The 17,171-nt window shown below is 56.7% G+C and overlaps 6 protein-coding genes across 6 annotated transcripts; 1 reads left to right on the forward strand and 5 right to left on the reverse strand.

Moving 5' to 3' along the window:
• Nucleotides 1-327: 327 nt before the first annotated feature.
• DCS_01289 (uncharacterized protein) lies at nucleotides 328-1,100 on the reverse strand (the record flags this gene model as incomplete). Its single annotated transcript, XM_040798623.1, has 2 exons — nucleotides 328-571; nucleotides 703-1,100. The coding sequence occupies 2 exons, from the start codon at nucleotides 1,098-1,100 to the stop codon at nucleotides 328-330; spliced, it is 642 nt and encodes a 213-aa protein (XP_040659506.1).
• A 3,096-nt stretch (nucleotides 1,101-4,196) lies between these two features.
• On the reverse strand, nucleotides 4,197-5,273 carry DCS_01290 (uncharacterized protein; the record flags this gene model as incomplete). The annotated part of the gene is made up of 1 exon (XM_040798624.1): nucleotides 4,197-5,273. The coding sequence occupies one exon, from the start codon at nucleotides 5,271-5,273 to the stop codon at nucleotides 4,197-4,199; it is 1,077 nt and encodes a 358-aa protein (XP_040659507.1).
• A 3,500-nt stretch (nucleotides 5,274-8,773) lies between these two features.
• Nucleotides 8,774-11,336, reverse strand: DCS_01291 (DNA topoisomerase; the record flags this gene model as incomplete). Its single annotated transcript, XM_040798625.1, has 6 exons — nucleotides 8,774-9,013; nucleotides 9,127-10,445; nucleotides 10,510-10,679; nucleotides 10,744-10,922; nucleotides 10,981-11,178; nucleotides 11,256-11,336. The coding sequence occupies 6 exons, from the start codon at nucleotides 11,334-11,336 to the stop codon at nucleotides 8,774-8,776; spliced, it is 2,187 nt and encodes a 728-aa protein (XP_040659508.1).
• A 1,044-nt stretch (nucleotides 11,337-12,380) lies between these two features.
• Nucleotides 12,381-13,622, forward strand: DCS_01292 (DUF1295 domain-containing protein; the record flags this gene model as incomplete). The annotated part of the gene is made up of 4 exons (XM_040798626.1): nucleotides 12,381-12,737; nucleotides 12,795-12,859; nucleotides 12,914-13,140; nucleotides 13,195-13,622. 4 exons carry the CDS (start codon nucleotides 12,381-12,383, stop codon nucleotides 13,620-13,622), a joined length of 1,077 nt encoding a protein of 358 aa, XP_040659509.1.
• A 162-nt stretch (nucleotides 13,623-13,784) lies between these two features.
• Nucleotides 13,785-14,850, reverse strand: DCS_01293 (4-nitrophenylphosphatase; the record flags this gene model as incomplete). The annotated part of the gene is made up of 2 exons (XM_040798627.1): nucleotides 13,785-14,657; nucleotides 14,782-14,850. 2 exons carry the CDS (start codon nucleotides 14,848-14,850, stop codon nucleotides 13,785-13,787), a joined length of 942 nt encoding a protein of 313 aa, XP_040659510.1.
• A 1,422-nt stretch (nucleotides 14,851-16,272) lies between these two features.
• DCS_01294 (uncharacterized protein) lies at nucleotides 16,273-16,588 on the reverse strand (the record flags this gene model as incomplete). The annotated part of the gene is made up of 2 exons (XM_040798628.1): nucleotides 16,273-16,457; nucleotides 16,510-16,588. 2 exons carry the CDS (start codon nucleotides 16,586-16,588, stop codon nucleotides 16,273-16,275), a joined length of 264 nt encoding a protein of 87 aa, XP_040659511.1.
• Between the last annotated feature and the right edge of the window lie 583 nt (nucleotides 16,589-17,171).

Here is a 17,171-nt window from a genome sequence, read left to right on the forward strand (position 1 = left end):
GGGAAGACGGTGTACGGGCACGTGCATCTCTCATTTGGACCTGTCGCTTGCCCTCTAACTACCTCATCACCCCCCCCCCCGCCCTTTCCCTCGCCTATCCAGCCGCGTGCGAGCGAGAGAGACGGAGAGTTCACTTGCTTATTACCACACTAGTCTTGGTACTCGTCACAACCGCGCACACTGTACTCCGTATTATTACTCTGTGCTCCGTATTCCGAACACTCCGTGCCGCATGCACACCAACGCTGCCACATCTACGGAGTACCCCTACTCTGTACATGCAAGTACATGACACATGTGCTCGCACAGTATAGCCGTCGTACCTACTCATGTGGACGGCTGCGAAGCGGGCTTGATGACGCTGCTTGCTAGCTTGCTCCGCACACTTGCGAGCGTCCGTTTGCCGCTTCCGGACCGGCTCAGCTCAGTTCCAGCGAGCGAACCGACGGCGCTCCCCCACAAGAGTTCCTCCTCCCAGGGTCCATCGTCCGTCGCAGCCGGCGCCGAAGCATGCTGCTGCCAGTGGGAGCACGCAGCGCGCACCAATCCCTCCGCACGCTTCTGGTGACGACTAGGACCGGAAGTAAGTACAGGTAATTAGGGTGCGCTCGCCCGTTGCGTGCCCACGCTCCGGAGTTCCCTCCCTCCCATGGCGCACACATCCTTTCATTCGTTCACCCACTCGGCCATGCACCCACGCACCAAGACAAATCGGCCACCACACGTCGGACTGGCAACCGGTTTGGCCTTCTCTGGGCGTTGCCAGATTTCTCACCGTCCAGACCATGCTTATTCGATGCCATATGTGGGCCGCCACATGAGCACGCAGCCTTTCCCCCGCCGCCGGAGACTCCGGAGAAGCAGGCTTCGTTTTGGACGCATCTTCTCCGACGAATTATCCCACCGCCAGGCAGGGCACCGGGCGGACCACGATGCGCATGCGGGTTCAATGCGATGAAAAATCGTGGCGGCATGCTCATCGGTGGCACAGACAAACTCTGCGCAAGGATGGTGCGGCACAGCATATCTTGCTGCTCGCGCTTTTCATGCCGTGCCCTGCTAGTCACGGCAGCAGCAGAGGAGGGAGCAGGAGTGGCCATTTCCAGGTATTTACAGGTAAGTAGGCAGTAGTAATTAATTGTCGGCAGTGCCTGGAACAGGCGGGCGTGGCCGTACGGCACATGTAGCGACAGGCTGACAGCTGTAGCAGTGCATGCATGTCCTTACGTGCTGCATGGTATGTACAGTAAGTACTGCGCATGTACTGTAGTTGTATGTGCTCGTAGGTAGGCGTCGTGGTGCCTGCGTCCTTTGCCCTTGACTTGCATCAATACTGCGCGGGTACGGAGTATAGTGCACAGCGTGCTGATCCGCTTGGGAAGCAAGCATACCACCTAGTACTTAGAGTACCTAGTAGGAGGTACGTGGACCAACCCTGTGCCCACCAGCGAGCTCCGCATCCTCAAAGGTACAGAGTACAGGCTGAGGAACAGCATCAGCATCTTGCTCGCTGCCTTGAGACAATGTACTTGAGAGATCACAACACATGCAATAATTACCGTGCGTGCCCAAAACGATCCCGCCCTGCCATGCTGCGCCCTGCCGGTCCTGCAGTGGCGGCGAATACGAGCATTAGCCCGGACGACCGACGACCGACATGATGCACCTACAGTACTATTAACGTACTTGCATGTACATGTCACGTACAGGAAGTAGGGGGTACGGAGTCTCCGTACTAGTTGTAGGCACTAATACAACTACAGTATCTACTTGGGTACTTAGTGGTGCTGTACCTATTACCTTGGGTGCAAGTAATTACCTGCTACTCCGTACTCCGTACCTTAGGTACTATTATGTGCCTAGTACCTTACGTGGTAGCTGTAGCAGCACAGCACTACTGGTGGTAATGGCAATGGTGCACCGTTACATACAGCACAACTACTGTACTTGTTCGCAGCTGTGCAGCAAGACTTCCACTACTATCTTACTAACCCACAAAGGTACGGAGCACTCCATACGGAGTATTTACTCCGTACAGTACATGTAATTCCACAGACTTGCTCCGTACACATGCACAGCATACAAGCACGCACATACAAGTACAACACATGCATGAGCATGCGGCGGCAGAAGGAATGCACGACGCCAGGGGACCATGGTGACTCCAAGTATCCGTAAGTACTCGTACATGTACGTGGGACGGCGAACCTCGACAAACTGCCAAGAGCCAGGAGTCTGGACTGGGCGTGCCAAGACTCTGAAAGCCAAGCCGTCGCGATGCCCCAACTTGGCCATATTCATCCACTATCCTACCGTACTCCACACAATGTGCCGAGATGTATGGAGCACGGAGCACTTGTACGCCTGCGTGCGCCGTCCTGCTAGCGATGTGCAGCACGGCACTCCGTACAGTACTCTGTACATGCTTATAATACCCAGTGTACGGAGTGCTCGAGTACACAGAAGTACACAGAAGTACGGAGTAAGTACTGTACAGTACTGTAGTTGTACAGCTACTGTACTTGGGTAGAGTGCATCTTCTCCATACCTAGTACTTACAGGTCGCCCATACCAAGCTGATTGACATGCCTGCTGAGCAGCGACGAGCTACTGTACATGGCCATGTATTAGGTAGGTACGGAGTAGTCAGCAGGGGAATGGTAGGCAACTAGGTGTACCTGTCAAAGGCGATGGCGAATACATGCTGACTGCGAGGCAACGGTCACCGTTTCCATACCAGTTTCTATCTTCCAGTCTCGTACGAACTAGCCTTTGCTTCTCTGCATGACTCTGCCGCATTGCATCGACGGACAGCATCGGCAAACACGGCAGAGGCACGCGCACTTTGGCCGAAGTAAAAGGGACCTCCTCCAGCGTTCGCCTCTAGGGGAGAGCGTGGCCAAGTCATCACGTCTCTCGATGGCATGCCGTCTATCAGCCAAGCCGATCTGCGTTATTCGTTTTTCTGTCTGTCACCCGGTTGACCATGTTCCCGCTCGCGCGACACATGCGCCCCCAGGTTGCCAGCCAGCCTTTTTCTCCGTCTCAACGACGGTGTGTTGTCCTGCTGGGCGCCGACGGCTAAGCTATCCTCGCAGCACCGGAGTCGCCAGACAAGGGCGAGCACCGGGAACAAACATAAACAGATATGACTTTCGAGCGTAAAAAATATCCCCCGCAAGAGAGACAATCTCATCCGACTTCCATCGCTGCACCCAGCCTTGTTCAAGACCGTTCAACCCCGTCACCTCCAAACTCACACCTCCCCCTGCCCGCATCCCCCTTCCATCTTTTTGGTGCTCTCGACTGCGAACCGGTGCGAACGTACGTGGTGGTGCGCGCTTTGCGAACCCTCCTTCCCGTACCACCAGCCCCCACGCCACGCCTCCTCCGCCAGCTCGCCGTTATTTTGTGTGTCGAAACTCGAGAGCATGTATGTGCATGTATTTCTGATACGACACCGAGGTAGACTTGCCGCCAACTCGATATGCAATGCATGTTGTGTTTTTTTTTCTCCAACCCTAGAAAATTCAATTCGATATTAAATGCGTAAATGCAAAGAACCATGCGCCGCGGGCACGGAGACGGGGCTCCCGGTGCACCATTCCCGCGGGAAACGAAGAAGATGGGAAAGAAAGGCTGGCCTCGAGTCCAAGTGGTGGGTGACCCTCGGCAGCCGCCAGTGGCAAGCAAGCGTATGTGCAAGAATGCAATGTGCAAAACGCCGATGGAACGAGCAAGATCCGAAACTGTCGGGCTAAATTCCTTGGACAAAGGACAGGGAGGGAGGGACATGGGAAAATCGGTGCGCTGCCTCGCACCAAGCATCATCAAGAGTGTGTGTCGCCGCGGCAGGAGAATCCGGGCGTCGCTTGCTGAGCATCGGTTGCCGCGGCGTCGCCAGCCGCGACGGTGGCGAGTGGCGAGTGGCGAGCAAGGAGCGCAGAGGGGCCCGTCGATTCGTGAAACGAGGCCACGACGCTCGACGACCGACGTGTCCAAGGAAAAGGGAGCGCGCGCGTTCGAGAGGAGCGACAAGGAGGGTGTGATCGTGAGCGGCATAAGTTGCGAGAGGGCGCCGCCTCTTTGATTTCGTGACACGTATTCCGTGGGCCAGCCAACGGGCCAATCCATGGAGGGGAAAACAAACACCGTCATCGACGCCGGCAGAAGAACGCCTTTCATGCAAATTCGTACTATACAGAGCCGAGCCGCAAAAGGGCCTCGACGGCCTCGCGCTCCTGGGCATCCGAGGTGCCGGCCAGGGTGGCGAGGTGGCCGATGGCCGGTCGCGGGGGTGGTCGGGCGAGGCCGGAGCTGACGGAAAAGGCTCGCAGGCCACCGGGAAGAGTAAAGGTGGGCGGCCGGAGGTTGCCACCGGAATGGGCGGCCACCATGTTGGGGTACGACTCGGCTCGGAGGGCGGCGGCGCCCATGGCGGCCCAGTCTTCGTCGTCCGTCACATCCTCGGGGTCGTCGTTCATGACGACGTCGTCGTCGGGGGCCTCGGAGCAGGAGGCCGATGCCGATCCGTCCATGGACATGTTGTCGGCCTCGGTCTCCATGAGGTCAACGTCGTCGTGGCCGTCGTGGGAGAAGTGCGTCGACAGCTGGCCGACGGATCGGGCGACGCTGAGCTTGCCGCCCCTCTCCTGCGCCCTCCCGCCCGTCGCGGAGATGGGAATGGGGCCGCCGCTCCGCCGCGGCGGCGGGGTGCCTTGACGTCTGCGCGAGTCCGCCGTTCGTCGGCGGGCATCCCACCGTCCCCAACCTACCTTTTCATACTCGACGCCTCCGTCCGAGCCTCCTCCGTCCCCTCCGCGTCCCTCCAGAGCGCCGACGACGAGGCGACGGGCCTTGGCCGGGGGGATGGCCGAGAAGCCCGGGACCGACGTGGTCAGGTATCCCATGATGTGCCGGATCGCCAGCGGGCCGTGGTTGAGCAGGATGTCGGGCAGGTGGTGCTTGGCGAGCATCGTGGCCGTGATGGCGCCCGACGCCTCGTGGGAGGCCGGGGACAGTGACCGGTCGTGGCCTTTGGGGTTGTCGTGAAGGTCCAAGTCGGAGTCGATGGGATCGAGCTTGGCCTTTTGGAGCTGAGCCCGGAGGCCGTGGGCGGGCAGGGCGGGAGAGATGGAGTTGGGAGGGGTCGGGAGGGTGTGAGAACGTGTCACAGCCAGCGAGTCGTTCCGATCCGCTACAACAGCTAAGTTGTCTCGGTTCGAGGATACGACCTTGGGGATGTCACGAGCAGCCGATGCCAGAGTAGCCATGATGAGAGTTCGTTGCCGGTGCTTCAGAACGACGTCTAGCCGCGAACCCTCCGTCAGCGAGAGTGCTTCCAACTCCTTCACGTCACCCGTCCGAGGAGAGGAGGATTGGTCGGCACGCGTCGGCGCCACCTGACGGCCAGCATGCCGACGACGGATTTCGTCCCGTCGTCGTCATCGTTCGCCCGGCGTCGGCATCGGCCGGCGTCGAGGTCGAGTCAGGGTGGACGGGGGACGGATCGGTACGTACCTGAAGCGGTGTTGAGCCGTAGCGGGAGTGCTGAACGGCTTCGTTACGTTTCTGGCAGGGCGAGGCAATGTATCAGGCAAGGCTGGCGCGTGATCCTCTGGGACTGTGACGGGTGATTCTCGATGGGAATCGTGCAGTTTGTTTTGCGTTGTTGATTTTGTGTTGAAGAAGGGAAAGAAAGCCAGGGCAGGGAGGGTTTGTCGTGGACGATGAAGTACACGGAGGAGCCAGCCAGCCATGTACCGACGTACCCCAAGGTACCTCGTGTTGAGTGGCAAGTCCGCGACGCGACAGGTATTGGTTCAAGGCATCCAGCAGTACCTGTACATGCTAGTGCTGTACTTACTTGCAGCAGGTACGGAGTACACAAGTACATGCAGGCATACTGGCAGTATGGCTCCTACTAACCGACGATACAATACAGCCAACGTTGGTACATGTACGGGGTCATTCGTGCTGCCCTTTCCTTTCCCTTGCTTCCCACAGTCGCACGATCAAAGGTCCAGGCGACGCAAGCGGGAAAGACAACTGGTGGGGAGGAGAGGGGGGGGGGGGGGGCCGAGGGCAGGGCAGTTTCTCGCGCTGCCCTCGGTGCTAGCGACACACCATTTCGCTTTGTCAGCTGGTCAAGCACAACCAACCAACCAGTATTATCTGCGACACAAGTACGTAAATAAGTATTGTATCTGTTTATGGTCTGGCGTTTTGCTGGCATGCTACGGAATACATCGGTTCTCCGTTCAGTCGGTTGGTGCCTAAAGCGGGAAAGTTAAGGTTACGTCCCACCGCTAGTTGGCCAACTGCAGAGCAGGCGTGGGTAGAATGGGCATAGGGCGGGTGTGGGTGCAGGAAAGCTGCGACGCGGAAGTGGACGCACCGATGGCGAAGCGGTCCTCATTGGGCGCCCATGAGATCTTGTGACTTTTCAGCGATAAGCCAGCCCATCCATTCATTCGTCATTCAGCGAGCAGTTTCAAGAATGAAGTTCGACCTCGTACCTTTGTACTCCGTACTCGATACTCACTCATTCACAAGCCATTGTGCAGAGGGCATGTCGATGGCTCTTAATATGCCTCTGGCACGAAACGGGTTGGAGGGCGGGGGGGGGAAAGGTAGGTAGACCCGAGAACATGCTCTCCGAGTGCAGTGCTGTACAACTACATGCAGCATACCAGAACTCCGTGCAGCACTACCAAATATTAATACTTGCACATGCAAGTACACACCTCCAGTGCCCAGTACAAGTATACCTACCTACACCTACATGCACAGTAATACTTGTGCGGCACCACCCACTTGCATGTACTGTACGCACTCTGTACACCTACCGCACCAGGTCCGGTCCGCCTACAGCGCCAGGTGGTCCAGTCCACCTACAGCACCAAGTAGGTAGCTGTACACCTGAAGGTAATACATTGTACTTGCACCGCAGCATCAAGTACGCCCACGGAACATGTACACACTAACATTTGTACGGACGTGCACGTCTGCGCCGCCGAAGCTTGGAGCAAATTGTCGACCCAGACGAATGGCCGATTGAGCTGCTGCTACCCGTCAGTCATGCTTGAGCGTTGCTAGCCAATTCACCGGAGAATGATAAACGTCAGTCACAAAGCGCACGGCTGGCCTTTTGTCGCCGCTGCGGTCGGTCAGCCAGCACGATGCATCGCCATTGCCACCTTGCCATCGGTTCCACTCTCCGCTCAGCCGCTGTTGTCTGGAGCGGGCGTGCGGTCGAGTCGCGAGGTCGGCGGTTGCGTCTGGGCCAAGCCTCCCGGTTTCCAAACGATGTTAGCGCCCACATTGACGATGGAGACGGTGTCCTTTGACGACCAACCACTGCCCACGTCTCGTGATACATTCTCGACGCAAGGGCCCTCGATAGACTTTGACACGGAGGTGCGGGCGCAGAATTTCGGAGGCGCCGACGAGTCCATTTTCTCTTTGCATTTCGCGCGTCAGAACCAAACCTCTCAACTACCGTGTGCCGCGTGGAGCTGGCCAACATGGATGGATGACGTGAGAGGCAACCGACTGTTTGTACTTGTACATGTACGTACGTGCATACATGTTCATGTACGGTCATCAAGCGCGTCGGCAGCCCACCACCCACCCACCAACGCAAGTACCAGTACTCCGTACTGTACGGAGAAGAACTGTGTGCGTAACTGCATCAGTCGTCCCACAAATCGGTCCCGACGTCGGCCGAGATGACCTGGTACGAGGTGAGGGACGACAGAAAACCCTACTTACTTACATGGGCAAGCAGGCGTACGGGGCGGGCGTCGGTACAGGCAGAGGAATGATGATGCACGCTGCAGCCTGCGGCAAACTCGTCCTCGATTCGTCTCTCACCTTCCCCCCTTTGCCTTCATCGCACACGCCCAAACAAGGGTCCAGCATCTGTCACGTTCATGCTGTGCGCCCCGCTGATTGGCCGTCGGATCCCGAAGCAGCCCGATCGGGAAGCCTGCGCAGCCCGTTGCCTCGCATTTTTGCCTCGCCTCGCACCGCACCGCACTGACGCGCTGACTCACAGTACCTCGCAAACCTCGTAGTGACACCCTCCTCCCGCCTCGGTTCATGCTGCTACCGCATGCAAGGTAGCAGTGCAAGTAGGCACTCGGCTCCGTACGGCATGCATGCTGGTTCGCAAAATTCCTTGCGCCGCGCGATGGCGAGCTTGTGCTCCTCGCACACCCCCAACCCGTAATTATGCTCGAGTACAGTCAAGTAGTGCAGGACAAAGAGCGAGCCTCGGACACGGGCTCCCTCCCAGGTAGGCATTTCGTGACGGCCTTGCGCAGGCATCGGGGGCACAAAGTCGGGCAGTACATGTAGGTGCATGTATGTAGGTCCCAAGTACGTGAATATCTGCACGTGGATGATGTGCGTGGATATCCGTACGTGGATGATGTGCGTAGATATCCGTACGTGAAATGTCGGTGCATTGCAAGTAGGTATGTAACCCTACATGCACATGGACGAGTGCTGCAAGTACTTGGTTTGTTCCGCTGCTCCGATTACCTCGGCCCACAGTTCCACGAATATCGTGCTCAGATCAAGTACTGTAGTTACGGGGCAAATGTACGTCACACGCAGATGCACCAGGTATTACTTACTATAGATAGATACCCTTCGTCACCACATGGTACCTTGATAGGTAGAAGCCTTTGCTCCGGATCCACCACATACCAGTCGTGCAGGTGTTGGGCATCGTCAGTGTCGCTGCTTCGCTGGTCCTTCGCCCACCCTATCCGCCCCCCCCCTCTGCTGGGCTCACCAGCCCCGGCCTCACCCGACGGCCGGACAGCCTCCCTCTCCTTGCGCGACTACGCTGCGCGGGCGGGGTGACACCGCCGGCCAGGACTCGGCGCTTCGCCCGTCGGGTGCGAGCCTCGAGGTGGATGGAAAGTCTCGTTGCAAAAGGCTCCGACCCAACAGAAGGGCCGCCGATGTGGTGCCGCCATTCGTCGCCACCAACTCGCACCACCTTTGCGTTCACCGTGGAGGCTGGCCAAACACAAACTCTCGGCATGCCTAAATCTTGTCGTCAGAAACCAGCGAAACCCCCTCCGGGTGCGTGTGCGGGCGGGCGCAGCGTACCTCGATTAACACGCGCAGCTGCTCCTGCGATTGATAAAACACCCGTTGGTATTGCGCGATGCTCTCGCGTAGCACGACCGTCTTCGTCGTGGTGCCCTCGCATATGGCCTTCATCTTGAGTTCCATCTCCTTGCGTAGGAACGGTTTGCTGAGGCTCGTCTCAAAGTTCATCCGATCAAAGCCCAGAATCAGGGCGACGCCGAGCTGGGTGGGAATGAAGACCTTCTGGCTTCCGCCTCGCCCTCCGGACGCGGCCCCGCCGCGGCCCCTGCCCCCCCTGCCGGCGCCTCTCCCACGTCCTCGTCCGCCTCGGGATGAGGGCTGCTCGTCCGGCCCGTCGTCGTCTCCCGCCGTCGTCGCGCCGGCCCGGTCGATCGTCGCGACGTACTCTCGGTCCTGGATCTTCTGGATGTGCTCGGCCATGGTCGCGTCCGTGCCGATCCCGTTGGCGTCCATGAGAGCAATCAGATCCGCCTCGGTGAGATATCCTGGCGGCCCCGTCTTCCCTTCCGACAGCATGGCCTCGGTTGGCTCAAACTCTTCCCCCCTCGTGAACTTGGGTAGCTCCGTCGTGCTGTTCCAGCTTTGGTATATGTAGACGTCGAGAAAGTTCTTTTCGAGCACGATGACGCCGCGCGTGCTAAACCTCTCGTCCCCAAGCTGCAGTTCGATCTCCGTCGCCATGCCCTTGGCGTCCTCGGAGCAGCATGCCAGGAAGCGGCGCACGACGTACTCGTACAGTCGACCCTCGTCATGATTCAGCACCGACGGCGCCGCGTAGGTGATCGGGTGGATCGGAGGGTGCGCTTTGTCGTCGTGCCTGCCCTCCCTCGGCTGCTGGAAGCCGCCGTCGACCAAGCGCCGGGCAAAAGGCCCCCAGCGCTGGTCCGACGTCTGCTTCTGCACCAAGGCCTTGAGGTTCATGCCCTTGTCGAACCGATCCGTCTCCGTTCTCGGATAGCTGATGAAACCCTTGTTGTAGAGGCCCTCGGCGACGGTCATGGCCTGCTGTCCGCTCATCCGCAGCATCCGAGTCGCCGCCTTTTGAAGCTCGACCGTCGTGAGCGGCAGGGGCTTAAAGTTCCGCGTCGGCTTCTCCTGAACCGTCAATACCTTGGCCTTCTTAGCCTCGAGACAACGTTCGTAGAGGACTACGGCCGTCATCCGATCGAAGAGATGACCTCTGGCCCAGCTGAATTGCACCTGCTTTCCCTCCCGCTTGTGCGTGAGCTTGATGCTCCAGAACGGTTCCGGCACGAAATTCCTGACGCGAAAGTAGCGGTCTACGACGAAGCCCAGTGTCGGGAATTGGCATGATCCTGGAGAGCCGGGCAGAGTCAGCAAACTTCGAAAGCCGGTGGCCCGCCTCTTCCCTCGGCTCACCGTAGCTCAGCGTCAACTCCGCCAAGGGCCCTCCGAGCGTTCGAAGGCTGTTCGTGATGAAACGAGTAAAGGCGTAGCCGATGCGCAGGTCCAGTTCGATCCTCGTCGACACGGCATTGATCTGGTTCTGATCCAAGTTCACGAGCCGTCTGGCCGCCGACAGCACGTGGCTAGATGTGGCGGCAGTCAGTCGATCCGTCACCAACGTGCGACATCGTGGGTGGGCCTTCGTACGCTCGTTCGATGTTGCTGAACCGAGCACGCTTCACTTGGATGTGAGAGTTGCCCTTTTTGGCTGCGTTGACAATCTCCTGACCGATGTGCTCTCCTTCGCGATCGCAATCGGTCCAGATGACGAGAAGCTGACAGTATCGGGACTGCTCCTCAATGTTCTGAGCGATCGGCTTCTTGTCCTACTCTTGATGAGACCAAGGCGTTTCGGGGTGTTTTTTTCTGAAATCGTGTACCTACTTCGTGGATGCTCGTTATGATGTTGGCACCGAAGAGAGTTTCGGGAGGAGGATGGCTCCAATTCTTGTACTCGGCCGGAAACTCGACGTTGGTGAGATGGCCACTGACACAAGTCATGGTAACATCGCACTCCCCCCACGGCTGTCCAAAGTCGAAATTGAACGCATAGTTTTTGATGTACTGGCTGCGTGTAGGGTGCTGGGCGAGACTTGTGGTTACTGACACACGTCCTCATCGGCAATCAACCTGTCTGACAACCCTATTTGCGCACTCACTGTTCGGATGCTTCCCCCGGATAGATGGCCAGCAACAGCCTTGGATATGGATGGCTTCTCCGCCACGCACAAAACTCTCATCTTCCTATTCTTTGAATTGTCATGTCTGCACCGATGTGTCAGGTTGAACGCGTCAGGTGTCGCGTCGTGTCATCCCACATCATCCGTCGATCAGTGGCAATGGCTATCTTGCACAGGTCTTGAGAAGTCAGCCCGTGAGAGAGGGGGCCCCAGGGTGTTGATAACGCATGCAAGCACTGAGAAGTGACATTCCATCCGTGTGCATCCGTATCAAGAGTTGGGAGAATGCCAGAGGTGAATGCCGTCATGCTTGAAGCTCGAAAACTGATGGCAAGGTGGATACCAACGGTAAGTTACTTTAGTTGTAAGTAATTACAAGTATCAATCCTCCGTAACGTATACTCTGTACTTGCTTGTACTTGTACTTACTAGCCACCTACATTGTACAAACGTTTACTTAGTCAACACTTGCTCTTCTATGGAGGAAGTACTTGTACTTGAGGCCAGTACCTTAGTCCCTAATAGTACTTACATGCACTGTAGACACCAGTACTGCTACTACTGTAGCATACTAGTAAGTATTGTCAGTACTACTATGTACTAGGTACCTAGTATTAAGTCTACCAGGAGCACTACGCAATGCAAGAACTGTACTACTTGTACGTGCTGTACTACTGTACTCCGTACCTAATACGTAGTGCCCAGTGCTGTATTATATAGCACATACGGAGGAATTACAGAACCATAAATACTACCTGCGTACTCCGTATGTGTATAGCAAGCACGTTCCGGTTTGTATTGCAATAAAAGTCATATATGCTACCGTATAATTCCGTACAGCATTTACAGTTGGTTCCTTGTACTCTGTAGATCAACGTTGTGTGAACGCCGCACCCAGCCACCCAGCTCAGCCAACACCAGCCCTCCCCTCATTTGCCTTGAGAGCCCTGCAGTGGCAGAGCATCGTAGCTCAATCCAGGCTAACCCCTCACTGTCTGAGGCGCCTCGGCTGCTCGATCGTGGGAGGCCAGCGAAAATTGATACCAACCATCTCCTTCACAACACTCACTCTTGCTTCCTCCGCCCTAGGTGGTACTGCACACCATGTCTGTTCCAATCCTCCATTCCGTCGGGGACAGCATCGACTATTCTCTATCAGTCGAGCCCTTCATCCCGCAGCTCTACGAGCTCCCGTCGCAGCTCCTCCAGCTTCGGAGCCTCGATGACGTGTGGCAGCTGTACGCGAGGACGAACCCGCTCATCTCCGGCTTTGCCATCTCCCTCTTCCTCGCCGGCGTGTTCCTTGTTGCCTCGGAGGCGAACCGAAACTATTCCCAGGTCGATCGCTTTTGGAGCATCCTCCCCAATCTCTATGTCATCCACCTAGCTATTTGGGCTCGTCAGGCAGGCCTGCCGACGAGCCGCATTGATCTGGTGGCCGCTTTCACCACGCTCTGGAGTGTAGGGAGCCATCCTCCTTGGTTTCCCCATGCTATGAAGGCTGACAGTGGCGAGTAGATTCGTTTGACCTTCAACTACTGGCGCAGAGGCGGATATCAGATCGGCTCCGAGGACTACAGATGGTTCATCTTCCCGTTGCCATGCCGGGCCGGACCACGGCTGATTTGTTTTTGTAGGGAAATCGTCAAGAGCAAGATTCCTGCCGTCCTCTTCTTCGTCCTCAACGTCACCTTCATCTCGTTTATGCAAAGTATTCTTCTGTTCGCCATCTCCTGCGTGCCCGCCTACGCTATCCTGCTTTCCGCGCACCATGAGCCCGAGGTCACGGCGGCTGATGTCGCATACTTCTCCGCCGAGGTGGCACTCATCGTCAGCGAATGGTTCAGCGATGGGCAGCAGTGGAGTGCGTCTCCGTCACATCGGCAAGTCTTGTTGACGGTTTGCTAACGCCATGCAGGATACCAAACTGCAAAGCACAAGTATTACCAGGACGCAAAGTTGCCCCTTGGATGGACCCAGGCCGACCTCGACCGGGGATTCAACACGTCAGGCCTGTGGGCCTACAGCAGACACCCAAACTTCTTCGCGGAGCAGACCATCTGGCTGGTGCTGTACCTATGGGGCTGCCACGGTACCAACTCGCTGTGCAATTACACGCTCGCCGGATCAGCAAGCTTGATTCTCCTCTTCCAAGGCTCGACGTGGTTGACGGAAAGCATCACGACGAGCAAGTATGCCGAGTATGCCGAGTACCAGAAGCAAGTGGGCAGGTTCATTCCAACGTCTCTGCGGAGATACCAGCCTCCTCCATACAGTGCCAACCAGATCCGAGCGCGGGATTCGGCCAAGCGCCAGCAGGACAAAGAAAGCCGGAAGCAGGAATGACAGTCACATGTCCGTGGGTTGAAGGTTGAAGCGGCCGGTCTGCGGTCTATCCCAGCTTGGGTGCACAAGTTCAGAGGACGATGGATGACCTTTCATTTCCGGCCGTCGCGTCGTTCGGCTCATCATGAGATCTATGGCGCATCGTCTGCTGTCTGCTGTTTGTCATGCGGCATCGTAAAGGTCGCTTAGTTTGTCGACATAGTACAAAGGTACGGCGATGGCGTCTTCCTTTTGCCAATCCTCCCGCTTGTCCACTCCGGTCTCGACATGAAGCGTACCCCCCAGCATGCCGTCAACGCCAAACTTGATGTCGGTGTTGAGCCTGTCCCCGACCATGCAGGTTTTCGACCTGTCCAGCTGGAATCTGCCCTCGATGGCATCCATCATCGCCTGGCTTGGCTTCCCTAGCTCGAGCGGCTTCTGGCCTGAGGCGTTCGCGACCGGGATCATGACGGAGCCAGCGCCGAGGAAGATGTTGTGATGCATCGGCAGCGTGGAATCGATGTTTGTCGCGAGAAAGATGGCACCGCGGCGCAGGTAGTGCAGCCCGTGCGCGAGCTTGAGATAGTTGATGTGAAAGTCGAGGCCGCACAGGACGGCGCCGACCTCCGGGTCCATCAGGGACCCATCCGCGATGCCCTGAAAGTCGGCCGGCGTGATGTCCCTGCGCAGGTTTGGGTCGGTGCCACCGATGTAGGGCACGCCTTCGGACGCGAGCTCCTGCTCGATGCCAGCCTCGCCGATGACGAAGACCTTGTTCTTTCCACGAGGCAGCTTGAGGATGCGAGCGATGTAGACGGCCGAGGAGTAGGCGGAGCCGAAAATGTCATCTACGTCGCACGGGATGCCGGCCCCGTGCAGCTTCTTGACGTAATCGGCCCGCGACTTGGTCGAGTTGTTGGTCACGAAGACGGTGCGTTTGCCCCTCGAGCGAAGCAGCTTGATGGTCTCGGGAACGCCGTCGAATACGTGGTCGCCTGACCATAAGACGCCTTTGAGCGAGTGAGTCTTGCCATCGCATTCGGGAAAGGCGGGCTGGGTGAGGACTAACCGTCGCAGTCGAACAGAAAAGTCTAGAAGCGAGTTTGAGTGCATGAGCGTGGGGCTTCGAGACAGGTCGCCCAGGTTGGGTTGGTTGGTGTCGGGTGAATGAACTCACGTCGAACTTGTCAATGAATTCATTTGTGGCAGCCTTGTCGCCGGTAAGATGCCTTGGGATAGAGGCCATTTCGCTACGAAATCCTATCGCAAATCTGCCGGCATGGGAAGTGGAGGGAACATGGCGATAGGATCGTCGTCCATGGACAACGAAAAAGATGGAATTGATCTGATTAGTCATGAGTCAGACCAACTGTTGCATCCCACCCGGCATGACGTACATGCATGATTGAGTGAGACGAGGCAACAGTTCCAACAGGAGCGGAGGGCAAGATCCTGGCACTAATCGGTACTCCTCTTCACTATTCGAGTTAGCAGGCCAGAGGAATCACCGAAACACATCGCAAACAGTTTGGTAATGTGATTGTGAAGTGAAATTGATGTTTGGTCCAGGAAGGTTGTTGGAGTCGCAGAGCTGGAACTGTCAAAGCAATGAATAACAGCAGCATCCATTGACCAATATTCGCCGTGCACCAGTTTGCTACCTAGTATTCCATGCTCTGCGAGCACGTGCTGGTAAAACGTACCTGTGTAGCTGCTGCACAGTGCCTCTGGTACCAAGAACACAGTGGGTAGTTGGGCTTTCTGTCAGGACGGCGTAGAGTTACAGACAGGTATTATTAATGAATTGCCACCGCGAGGGCGTTGCGCCTCGTATAGGTGACAATCTGGTGCGGCACTCTCTGGTTCCCGCCATCGTCCGAGGGACATTCAACTACTATGGCAGTATTCGACGTGCTTTTTCGAGTCCATTACCTGCCTAGTACCGATTCTACCGTAGGAATGCGAGTGCCTGAGAAAGGAGGTAAATACGTAGGCCGTATTATAGGAATCATGATAACGCCCTTCAAGTTGAGCTGGACGCTCCAGGCACCTGTTGCGGCGACGTCCGTCCGTCAATCCCAGCGAGGAGTTTGCATCCGTGCGGGAACAGGCGGACGGAGATGCAAGAATATGAATTTCTAACAGACATGAAACCATGCAATCGGGGCCTCTTGTATCTGTTTGCTTTGCCACGGAACGCCTCCGTGCATGGTAGCCATTGTCCATCCCACGTACGATGGCGAGGCCGTCGTGAGTTGTGGCCTCACATGAGGTGCATTCGCAGGAAAGTACGAAATGAAACGAGACCTCTTACACAGGATCACTCTTACCTGGTATCACCTAATCCCAGAGACAGCGTCGTAGAGACGTTGGAGGAGTACAAGTTCCAGGCCATCGGCGACCCAAGGTATATGTTGGACAGATGACGGAAATATACCATGGAAGGTGCCTCGGTATTGACTATCAATGCCCGACGAAGTTCCGGTTCCATATGAATATCCCTTTCCTTCACGAGGTAGAGACTGTTCCCTCGTATCACCTGTTCCAGCTGGAGGTGTTCTCATGCTTGTCCCGGTTCCAGGTACGTACGCAGCCCTCCAAGGGCGACTACTCCTAGCACCACTCTCTGACGGCATACAGTGTGGATGAGAACTCGCAAAATATCCACTCAGATTCTGTCGGCAATGGACTGGATGCGAGTACCTAGGGTGAAGCCGTATGCAACAGTCGCCAAAAACGTGGCGAGGTTGAGCAACGACGAGATGCCGTGCAGCATGCCAAACTTCTTGTTCAAGATTTGCATCTCTTCCGAGTGAGGGCCCTCAGCGTAGTAGTCTTTGCCGTCTCGCTTCGCTGCGACTGGTTAGTCACTAGATCGAATCGCAGACCAAAATGGCAAACACACCTTGACCCTTGCGCTGCTTCATCGTCTTGGCCGTCGCAGGCTGCAGGACGACTAGATTCGCAAGGCCAGTAAAGAACATGATGGCAATCGGAACGAGAGAATTCCACCGCTTAGAGGCATGAAACAGGCCGGATAAGCCGGAGGGAACTCCAACCAGCGAGTTGCCTGGAAAGGATAGAGCTAGCACTGCTGGCAGGGCCGTCTGCAAGCCAAAGTAGACGGGGAAGAGGCAACTCTGCACCGCAGAGAAAGCTGGTCTTTCAACAGTTTTGAAAAGCACAGGGCTATTGATGAAAGACTTGATCATGCGTCAGCACCCGCAGGCTCATGCGTGGAAGTGGCGATACGGCAGCATACGTGCCAAAAGGATGTCCCTAACAACGTCCCGTAACTGTGGCTAGCTGTAAGCAGGAAGGCAGGCGGCGCAACGGTATAGACAATGCCTTGGCAGTGCGAACACGTACGAGAGAACATGGTACGGCGCCATGGAGAAAATAACAGAGTTTGCCATTGTATTCGTCGTGTGATGCACCCCAAGGATGTATCGGTGAATGAGGGGGAATGAGACAGGTTGTCGTCGTCGCAGCTGGTCACAGCGCACCTGCACGTGTAAGTAAGTACCTACTTGCTTGTTCTGCGGTAAGTACGGAGTAATACAAGTA

Source organism: Drechmeria coniospora, chromosome 01, assembly GCF_001625195.1.
Source record: "Drechmeria coniospora strain ARSEF 6962 chromosome 01, whole genome shotgun sequence".
In the NCBI taxonomy this organism is placed as follows: domain Eukaryota; kingdom Fungi; phylum Ascomycota; class Sordariomycetes; order Hypocreales; family Ophiocordycipitaceae; genus Drechmeria; species Drechmeria coniospora.